Here is an 11,450-nt window from a genome sequence, read left to right as displayed (position 1 = left end):
GTAAATACCGCTCATATCTAATGCACATCAGGATTACCCGCAGGCGATGTCTCGTGGCGCGGACTGTGAAAAGGGGTCGCGGAGGAAAAAATATATATATTAGTTTGATAGTTAAATACTTTCAATTAAGAGTTTGTGTTGGTGTCTACTTTTACTGCTGCATATTATCTAAATTTATTTCCGCACGCAGGAATTCTTTCCAAGAAGGGGAGGGGAGAGTAGAAGAAAACACGAAACAAAGCATTATTTTAACTGCTTAACTGTTGTCGGTCGACCCACTTGCAGACTGTGGCTGTAAACAAACAACGCACATTTAAGCACGTTATATCCACATTACTTAAATAATAAAATAGAAACTTCATTGCCCTGTGTGTATGTGAACGCTTTCAGTTTTGCGCTATCTGTCCTTATTTCGTGGGTATCGTTCGGGAACGGTCTGCAGTCGCCGGACTAACGTTTGAGTTAAGCTCCCCCTGATTTTCTGAGATGAAAGTGGATATCCACTCGTTTCCCACCTGAGACGGATTCAACGCGGTTGGCGTGCATTGTCTCTCAATCAAGCCGGCTGCCTTTCCCGAGGGAGAGGCATGTCTTCATGTGTGAGGTAAATCAGAGAGATGACATCGACACAACTCAACCAGCTCATGGCAACACACGTTCACTTTCTCCATTGCAAAAATAAAATCCACTTGTATTCATTAACAGAGTCAGCGCAGCAAAGTGGTCTGAAACTATTTCGCAGAAGCAGTTTAACTCTGAAGCAAATTACGGAACATCATTTTATGTCTTAAACGTCCCAAACTATCATCGGCGCAGACCAGAAATATTGGCGGATTCATTTCGCTAGTGGCTCACAGTCTATTCTAAGGACTACGAGCCAATGAGAAACTCTCGTATTAATATGCGGGCTATAAAATAAGTTTCGTTCTTAAGTATATAACTATACCAATTAATTTTCACAATATTAAGATTCACCAAATTTCTCAGTTTTACTTGCCGTTGTTATGTGCGAAATAATAAGTTTGTGTGGACTATCCACCCTGTCCATTTAAACGAGAACCGTCTATGAAAATTTTACCAGACCAAAAGGAATTGTCACCCTGAAACACTCATCGCTGAAAACAATAAAATTAAAAATATATATCATACTCTCAGTGGATGAATATTTAAAGCACATTTTTTTATATAAAATTCCACCTACATATATTTGAACTGTGCTGTTATTAAGTATTGAAACATCCATCAGACAAAAAGAAAATGTAATAGAAACACAGGTTTACAAAAATTGTTGGTAAAAAATGTAAATAATAATCCACCACACAAGAAAATTAACACTGCAATATTAAAAATCATCAATGAAATAATAATAACTGCTAATAATTATAGCTGGATTAAAGGAGAATACATTGACTTGTTTATAGTAGAAAATAAAATATATATATTACTAAGAAATAATAAAGCCGTTCTCTAACTCTGTAAAAACTTGTAAATTATGTCACATTTTCAAGTTATTTGCATACTTGCTACCAGAGCTGATATTTTTATCACCATGGTGAAACTGGATATCTATTATTAAACTTGACTTATTTAAAACTAAGAGCTGTCTGATAATTGATAATTTCCAAATGTCCCAAAATTTATTTTAAAAGTTTTATGGGCTCTGCAGGGATTTGTTGTGTACTGCGAACTAATCACTATATTGTGACAATATATTAACATAAATGATTGGTTATTTTGTAAACTCTATCACTAAAACATTTAAACAGATGAGTTTATTTTTTGCAGTTATTTAAAAACTAACTAAAAACACTACGTATGAAAAGTCACTGCCCCTGGGAAACTTTGTCAGCTTATCTAAATAAATACCGTAGCCACTCAATTCCCTTAATCCACTCTTTAGTGAAATCCTTTCTTTTGTGAAACAGTAATAGTCATTCCAGTTCAATGTTTATACGAATCCCAACCACAAAACAATATTTCACAGGACCCCCGAGATCCGAATTATTCTATTAACTAGGGCTTCATTAATTCAAAAGTAATTCATTTCGATAAGAGACAATTGCGCTCTACCGATCACTACTATATAACTAATACGTAATTTTCACAGAGAGTTGCATTTTACTGTTACAAATCACTGATTCAGCTTTAGGATACAGTGTTGCCAACGCTGAAACAAATATTCCCCCTAGTGTAAACTTGCAGTAATTTCAAACGTGAATCAGTTAAAACTTCCTGGTATAGGTTAACAAAAATGTTAACACTATTGTCCAAGCCAAAATTTAAAGAATGATATATTTTTTAAATAGTCTTCTCCTGCGACATAATAAAACATTTTATAGTTTTTTCGCGAAGATTATGACGGAAGAACATCAAAAAACTTTTTTAAAAAAATCCCTTTCGTCACAGCCTACAGGCGTAGGTAGATTTCGAAGTACCTATTTCTTCTGAAATATTTTGGAAACTTCTATAAACTCCTGGAACATTTTAAGAAGTTAATGTAACCTACATAACATCATATTTGTTCGCCAATATTTAGAAAAAATATATCGATTTAAAATTTTCTCATATTACATGCACCGAAAATATTTTGAATGTTTTTAACTTAATGCATCCAGCATTGAAAGTTTTAACGAATTTCATATTATACTACTAAGTTAGTTATCAATTATTTTTTATATTCAAGCACTATTATACATCCGTTGCACTAATACGTGATCATATATATCAAAGGTTTAATGTAACATTAATACGGTTAAGAGAATCAGACGAATTTGATACTAAGAAAAAATATTTAATTTTAACCCCTGTTTTTACGGTATTAGTTCATTTCATCAAAAATTGTATCAGCCAAAGATATTTACCTAGAGTTTAGGCAATTTACAATAAATTATAAATTATAATGGGTTTGATTTGATTGTACATCTATTTTTTTAAAAAGTAATGACTTTTGTCTTTCTACCCTTGTTATTTCCACCCCTTGCAGTAATGGTTTGTAATATCAAAAATTGTTTCAAGCAAAAGTCTTAGATAAAAATTATAAGCTTCACACGCCATGTTAAAAAATTTTGGTTTTAAGCTGACTTGCATATTTTTATACAGAAATATTTCCAAAACTATATTATAGAAGAAATTGTGTATTTGTTATGTTACCCAGCCAGAGAATTAAAAAAAGGCGAACAAAAGTTTAGTTATGAAAATATTACCTGACGTTTTACAAATAGCAGGTAAGAAGTAGTATTAATCTAACAAAATTTGTTGCAAAACACATCCGAGGACATTGAATGGCACGACAATGCCGGGCCTTAAACGCCGTGACTAATGTCTGCTGTCCGCTGCTCGTCATTACCATTGCTCGCATCGTTCTCTCCCGCCGGACCGGAGGACGAAGCAGCAACGCCCTGGGGTCATTTCGTGGTCGGCTGCGCCGCTTGAAGACGCCGCCGTCACCGGCCGCCATTCAGGCCCTTCCACAAACCCTTCCTCGCCCCTTCCCGTCGCGGTCTAGATCGTGGGAAGCTGCCAGACGTTTTATTCTCGGCAGTTTAAACCACCCCCTTCCTCCCTTAACCCTCTTCCGCGCACAGGGCACACGCACACAACTCGGTCTTGCCGTCACACGGATTTCCGGGACCGGATAGAGCCAACTCGCCTTCTAGAGAACACACAAGGCGGGAAAATGTTAAGACATCGCCATTTCCCTCCCGCCTTGCCCGGACTTTCCCTCTTCCGACACGTACCGAGGATTGGAGCGAGATTGCGTGGATCGTAGATGAACGTGTCAGACTGACGATAAGGCTCAGCTTTCGTAAGTCACGGAAAATCCCAGAGCAACAAACCAATGGGATTAATAAAGAGTGAAAAATAGTATGGTTAGGCAGGAAAAAAAATCCGTCAGTGAATATCTGAAGACGGGAAGAGATGCCAGTTTCCGAAAGCTTTTGTGCTGTCTTTGTTGAGACGGGTATAGCTTTCCTATAGTATCTTCGTTGTTTTTTTTTTTATTTTGGGTTTTTTTAGTTATGTTTGTTTTATTTTTTGTCTCATCTATGTTGTTTCTTTATCATTTGTTTGTCAGGATAACCAATCTCTGATTGCCCTTTGGTTCGTAGAACTCTAGGTTTTCTGTGGAAAATTAAAGAGCATTGCAATCGTGTCAATCCAACGTTTATCTACCTACAAGTCATACACTACCATTGCAAGAATCTTTCAGAATTATTGAGTAAGTTTTGTTCCTTCTGTCTGTTCTTCGTCAGGTGGAGAGATACTACAGCCTAAGCATGTCTTCTGCGTAAATCCTGCATGGCAGCAAGGTACACGCGTATCAAATCGTAAACTGAATTAAGCAGCGACTAACCAACCAGACCCACGTTTAACATGATCAAGTGACACGCATTAACCTTCTATAATTTATTTTAATTAGAGCTGACACTCAGTGGCCCTTTTCTCTAACTCTTACCTCTCTAGATATTAAAATTTTAAAGTTAGTTTTATATCAATAGAAAAATATCCATAATTTTACATAATTCACGATAAAATTAACAATAGGCCTATTTTCGATTTCTTGAACCAAAAGAATTTTTTTCGATACATCTTTGGTTAATCAGTACATATAATAAAAGATTTAAATATAAACGGATTTGGTGGCCGATGAAATATTTAAAGAGTTACTTTGAGGCACACTCAGCTTTAATCCTAATGTTAGTGCATTGCATTTTAATGGCGTTAATTTTTAACTAGTGAAATTTCTACATATGATAGGCATTGTACTTTTTGTTTTGTATCAAATTTAGTCCCATGTGTTACATTTAGTCTGCTACTTATAAAAAGTGAATTAAACATTTATAATAAAATTATATTCCTAACTAGTAGCGTGGTGGTGAGTCACTAGAATTATTTTCTGAGTTTCCTGGGCAAATAAATGCCAAAGGATTGACTTCTTAAAAAAACTTATTTTTAATATGTAGGTATTACTTCATCAAAAGCTGGAACCAGCACGTTATAAACGTTTTTCGGAATAGAAATAATGGTTAAGTTTACAGACTGACATGTCCTCAGTTTCATGTAATACAATGATTCGAATCGTTGATTAATCTTTCAGGTATTCAGTACAGAGTTTACCTTAAATATTACTCAGAATAACGCTCAAAACCGGTAAAAAAAAATTTTAGTTCCGTTAAAAGACTTCAATAATGTGAAAATGTGGCCATATGATAAATACCTCGAATAAATTAACTCTAAGACAAATTATAGCCCTTGTCATGCAATACCAACATATGTTTATGAGAACGTCTACTAATAAACCTTTTCTTCATAATAATACCATAATATTATTGTAAATATGCTACGAACCTGCCTGCCAAACGGACATCGTAAATCTGATGAATAGTGGTCACTCACCTGAAAAAAATAATACCATTACAATTTATTACACATGCATACGTAATTACATATATAAATACACAAACTGTAAAAAAATATTGGCTGAAACTACATTTATTTAATAATTACCAGTATAGGTAAAACATTCATATTTACAACACAAAGTTATTATACATAAAGGTTTTTTTTTTGGATAGTCAAAATTTGGTTTCTCACAAAAAAAATTTCAATGCCTGAATATCGTTGAAAAAATTAGGTATATCACCAAATAGCTTTATCAATGAAAATTTATTTGAAACCTAAAATATCTAAACATTTGGTAAGCAACATAACCTTTAACCCTGTTTGCATAACCATGACGTTAAACCATATATATACTTTTAACTATTACGAACATTATGAAATAAAATAATAATTGAATGTATCACTTCTTAAGCGATGATTAAAAATAAAATAACAGCTCTTATTTATTTTGTTTAATGATAGGCCCACATCCAAATGTTAACCTCAAAAATTAAACAAACTCTCAACAAATTAGTCAGATTTCGAATTCATACCACATAAGACTACATAATAAATAAACGACTTTTTTTCCCCTCATATCTTAAGTGAACTTGGTGCAGATGTAATCCCCGCCACTTTAAACGAGATGAGCCAAGAGTGCGTACTCGGTCAACTGGTTTTAATACGTTATTAGTTTGCGTTTACGTAATGGATTACTTAATGCCCATGAGTCCCCCGGTCCTTGCCGAGACACGAGGAGAATTTCACGGAAAAGAGCGCTGTTTGCCCAAGAATCAGTATCGATTCCTTCCCCCGGGCGCAAAGTCAGATAAATTACACGTTCCTGTAATTTGGTAGTTTTTCATCTTCGCCATAAGCAGATTTTCTTCTTCTCCCTCCCCCCCCCCCCCAACTAATCCGACCCCTTCGCAGCCAATTACCTTGGACGTGTGGGTTGAAACCCTCGCCTCGTCTCGCTGGGAGGGGAGAAAAGAGCCGCCATTTTCGCCGCTCAACTCCGCGGTAGCCGCGGCGGCTAAAGATGAGGAGTTTGCATTTCCCCCTCCCCTTATTTTTTTCCCCACCATTTCACCTTACTCGGCGGAATGTTCACGTCTGTGAAAATGGAGATGGTTTGTTGTGCGGTAGGGTCGGGGAAGGAAACAGCCCCAACCTCCTCCCCTTAACGCTTGTCACATCGGATCATCGCGCACCCCCAATCATCCCCCTCCCCTTCCACCGCGTCAGCTTCCCGGAGCCGGTCTGACACATCTCCAGATTTCCCCGGGGGCAATGGAATCGATTATGACGGAAGGTGCCGGTATGTAGTAGTAGGGATGGAGGAAGGGAAGGAGGGGGGGGGGTGTTGGTGGAAGTCGGAGGGGTTGAAAGGAGGGATGGCAAATATTGGTCCAGTGTATAAATAAATAAAAACCCGTGGGGTTGGAAACATCCCTCCCGGCCGCTCCATTCACGCGCGGAAGGCCTCCCCTCCTAAGACGCGTCTTGACAGGTATTTTGTCCGCGGGCAAACACGGAGTCCTGCGGCTATGGCCTCCGCCGCCGCAGCTCCGTCAAGGCACAATACTCCTGGAATCTGCCATCCCCCCTTACCAGCCCCAATGACGGTTCCCAACAAGAAATCTGTTTGCCTGTCGTTCGTGGTTTGTTAAGAGTCGTGTGTACATCGCCCCCCGGCTTAACGACCCTCCCCTCACAGACTGCGGTGTCGACGATCTCTGGACGTTAAGCCGTGCTGACCGGCCGTCTTGAGAATAGGGCAGGAACACACGTGTATCAGCTCTCGGCACAATGATTTATTTTTCACGGACCCCAAAATGCTCCCCCTTTTCTGCGGGCAGTCTTGAGGTTCGATACATAGAGTTGCGCATGTGTGCTTCGTCCCGCTAGCTTGAAAATGCGTCTGCAAATAGGTATGGCATTTAACAGTCCGAATATGACTAAAGTCACAGTGAAATTAGTTTGTTTTAAGGACAGATGTCTTAAAGCTCCAACATTCATTCCTTCATGGGAGGCTTATATTCTAACTTACAAACCAACCGGAAGCAGGTTATGAAAACTTCCTGCTCCTGCAAAAAATCTAACCCAGTGCTTTTCAATCAACAAGCGAGCTCGCGCGCCAGTTAGGAATACTCATTTCTATCAGCCCATTGAATAGAGACGTAACAATAGTTAGATCTGTATGAAGTGTACCAACCAACACTGATTTACAATTCACTATACATCAGCTAACACATGAAATAACCTCATCTGCAAGTAATCCAATACTTATTTTTATTCTCAAGTTACGCAGTTCTCGCTTACTGGACTTACTTTCCCCTGAAACAGTCCGTGTCAATAATTGAACGAGATTCAGCCTGAAACAATATCGCAGATATTTATGGTTGATTTATCACGCGAAGACACACGCCATGCGGCAAAGTACACAGTATATATTTGAACAAAAAATGACATAATGTTACTCCAATCACTCCTGTTACAAGAATGAAAAATGGAGAGCTATAAGTGTGAAACCTGAGTAGTCGGGCCAAAATTTACAGTTACAAACGATTCTTTAAGACTCCGAGACGCGGCAGCTGTAAACTAGAGAATCGCTAACCCAACCGAATAAACTGACTACAGCACAAACATACACATAAAACTATCAATAACTATCAGTAAGTCTACATCTCCGGCAAGCAAGTACCGGGAGCCGATCTGACGAGCTATATACCCCAGCCACATCTTTATGTCTGCCTCCCCCTCTTCATTTCCCGCCACACTGCTGACGTCATTAAGCCTACGCAAATCGCTGGAAGACTGGTGCAGAAATCTAGGACAGATGCAGAAATGTATTTTTTTTTTCCCATTAAATATGGCTGTCCTCTATATTCCTTTGCCCACACCTCGAAAAAATAATTGCCCTGAAATAATTTTTAAGACAAAAAATAAATATAATTAGAATTAAGAACTACATTTAATTATTACAATTTTCTTAATTTGGTTATGCAACAAATTATTCTTTCCACTGAAAATTTCATTCATGCCACAGGTGCCGGTTATAAACTGACCGTTGAGGAAGAATATAGTTAAGCGCATGAAAACGTTTAGTTGTGAGACAGAAACAGAGCGCCTTTCAGACGGAACGGAACGACAGCTTTGCATTTTGGTAAAGGGCCCTTTATTTAAGTTAGTGGTTTTAAAGTGTTGGCCGGTTCTCTGAACTAGCATCTTGGCGGTTTTAAGAAGGCAGCATCAGCAGAGTAGTAAGTAATCCCTGAGATATACACTATACACACACGCGAGAGAGAGAGAGAGAGAGAGAGAGAGAGAGAGAGAGAGAGAGAGAGAGAGAGAGAGAGAGAGAGAACTAGATAAGGAGGGGTGTAGGGGGGGACGTATATGCACTGGCCCCCCACCTCGCAGTAAAACAAGAGAAATATTCATGGGCTCACGTAAACCTAGCGAGCGCGTCGTAAAATAAACAGCGGCGCGCACGAGAAGCGAAAGGGAAAAGATGCTGCAGACGTTTCACGGGCTGCGACGCAGACGCCCCTTCCCCCGCCCCGCGGTCCTTCCTCGCCGGAATATAGGGCGCGCGGGCCCTGCCGCCGGGGTTGGGGGGGGGGGGGGTGTCTCAGCTCGGCGAGGGCTTAAATATGATGCATATATTTTCATATTTCGTGCCCCATGAAACCTGGAACGAAAGTCCATTAAGCAGGAGGGGGGCGGGGGGCGACCGCGCCTCCCACGGCCGCGTAAAGGAGTCGTGGCGGTAGTAAATACACGCGGCGCACCTAAGTCTCCGGGAGGACCCCTGGGGGAGAAGGGCGGGGGAAGGAAGCCCTGCAAGGTCGGCAGATATACGAGGGTCCGGGGGAGCCGGGAGATTGGGAGAGCATCAGAGAGGAGGAGGTGGTGGAAGGAAGCGAGGGAGGGAGGGTGGACGGGTATTAAACAGTGCTTCAGGAGTTTACGACGGTCGCGTGAGCCCAAGTCCGCAGCCCGGGGCTGATGACAAAAGGAAGAAAGGAGGGGGGGGGGAGGGGATTGTGGATGGAGGAGAACTTCCCACCTGAGAATACAAACGTCAACAAAACTCTTAGGTCTCTGGTAGGGCGTCGACGCCCTGAATAATTTCCCAGGCATAATGACCATAAAACAAGGCTTGACTCCACCCGTCACTTTGTTTTCTTCAGATTTTTAACGGAGATATATTTTTGAAACTGCGACTTTACAAGTCAAGTTAAAATGTATGAATTGTACGCATTTCCGAGATTTGAAAACAATGACAATATTCTTGTAGAGGTTGTACACGTCAAGTTAAAATGTATTAATTGTACGCATTTTCGATATTTGAAAACAATGAAAATGTACTGATAGATAATGATCATACGTTGGTGCGTGCATGAAGGAGTAGGGGGTCACCTAAAAAAGCTAACATTCCCACCAACAAATGGAAAGAGTTTGAAAACAAACAACGGACAAAGTGGTTCTATCCCCAGCTCAATTTACCACGAAAATATATTCTGTAGACACTCCTGCTTAATAGACAAACATAAAGATTTAATTACAAATCTATGTCTGACTTCTTACAAAAAACAGATAACGTGCGACATTCGTCTGGTGACAAAATGTGTACAAAACATAATTTACAATACTTATGTAAAGGAAACTAATTACATAAACATGCAATTACTCAACGTTTCGATGTGACTTTTTAGCGCAGGAGTATTTTGTTGTTACTAAAACACTGATTTATATCTCCCGACAATAAAATTATTTTATTTACACCACAAAATATTTTGTGGCGGTCACGAAACTCTTTTTTTCAGTTTGTAGGCTACCTATGTTTAAAACTTTAACTTGATTTTTTAATAGTAAAATAGTCCGTGATTCGTGCGTGCTTATAAGCTGTACTGAGTACATAATAAGTTAATAAAAAATTAAGAGTTTATATATCACTGAATCTAGTTCAGTTCTCAAAATAATATAGCAGGAATGGTTATGATTTTAATAATAACGTACCGATTTCATTTTAAAGTTTCACAAAACCGTACGAATAATGAGACCTAATCGGCAACCGATTCGGACAGTATGGATCCACCAGTAATTTGTTAAAGGTATATAATGAAGAATCAACAAATCCTCACATTTGGTATCTTGGTTACAAAAAAAAATTAATATTTGTCCATGACTTAAAAGTAATTGATATGGAAAATGCCAAATAATGCAGTTGTAATCTAAGTGTGAAATATTATTAGTAACGCTTTGTGAAGCTTCTGCAGAAGAAGTTAGTTCATGATTGCATAGCTGCTTCCAAATTGATCATAATCAAATCTCTTGAAGAAAAAATTCTGCAATCCAAGCCAGTTTTAAGACAGGGGAGTTTTTGTAACGGCTTCAACTGCTGCCATGGCTGGTCAATCACCAACAGAGCACATGATGCATGCGACCCTTCCCTGCATGGCTGATCCCTAACATGACTAGGCATATAGGCTTTGGCCTGAGACGCACTAAGGTCCCTCACTAACCCGGACATTTTTCTACAAATATTTTTAGTTTTCGTGGGATAAAGGGGGAAGGAAGAAAATGCATTGACTAAACACACGTTATCAGGCAAGATTCAACTTGCCTGATAGTGAAGTATTTTTTTAATGTTCATTGGTAAACAAGATAACATCCCTTGGCGGGTTAGGGCGTGATTGAGTAACCACGTCTTCTTGTTTACAACTGGTTCAAGGTCACCAAGGACGTGTCAGGAGCTCTGAAGTCCAGTCATCAACGTGTAGCAGATGTGTGTGTGCCTTGAGTCTACCTTAAGTAGTGACTCTATTGTCTGTCTCACGCTTAGAAAACAAAGAAGTTTAAATCAAGATGGCGTCTTTCAATAACGTCTCCTTACGAAAAACATAATCTTGATGAAATACAAGAGCAAAATGTTTTCTTCCAAAATTCTTGTTCCAAAATTTCCTTTACAAAATAAAATGTTTCAGATACATTAAAAAAATTAATTACATTACAATGTTATGACTAGACTTTTTGTGCACTATGAATTAAGCACACCG

The 11,450-nt window shown here is 39.0% G+C and overlaps 1 protein-coding gene across 1 annotated transcript in view; it reads right to left on the bottom strand.

Annotated features, from left to right (window-relative positions):
• Nucleotides 1–3,973: 3,973 nt before the first annotated feature.
• The window catches only part of LOC134533094 (sterile alpha motif domain-containing protein 5-like), a 263,623-nt gene continuing 256,146 nt past the window's right edge, over nucleotides 3,974–11,450 (bottom strand). Inside the window, exon 2 of the mRNA XM_063370337.1 lies at nucleotides 3,974–5,397. Within this exon, the coding sequence (XP_063226407.1) occupies nucleotides 5,293–5,397 (105 nt within the window). The 3' untranslated portion in view covers nucleotides 3,974–5,292. The remainder of the gene's footprint in view (nucleotides 5,398–11,450) is intronic.

Source organism: Bacillus rossius, chromosome 6 (genome assembly GCF_032445375.1).
Source record: "Bacillus rossius redtenbacheri isolate Brsri chromosome 6, Brsri_v3, whole genome shotgun sequence".
NCBI lineage: Eukaryota > Metazoa > Arthropoda > Insecta > Phasmatodea > Bacillidae > Bacillus > Bacillus rossius.
The sequence above is the reverse complement of the archived record's forward strand: the minus strand, read 5'-3'. Positions and strand labels throughout refer to the sequence as shown.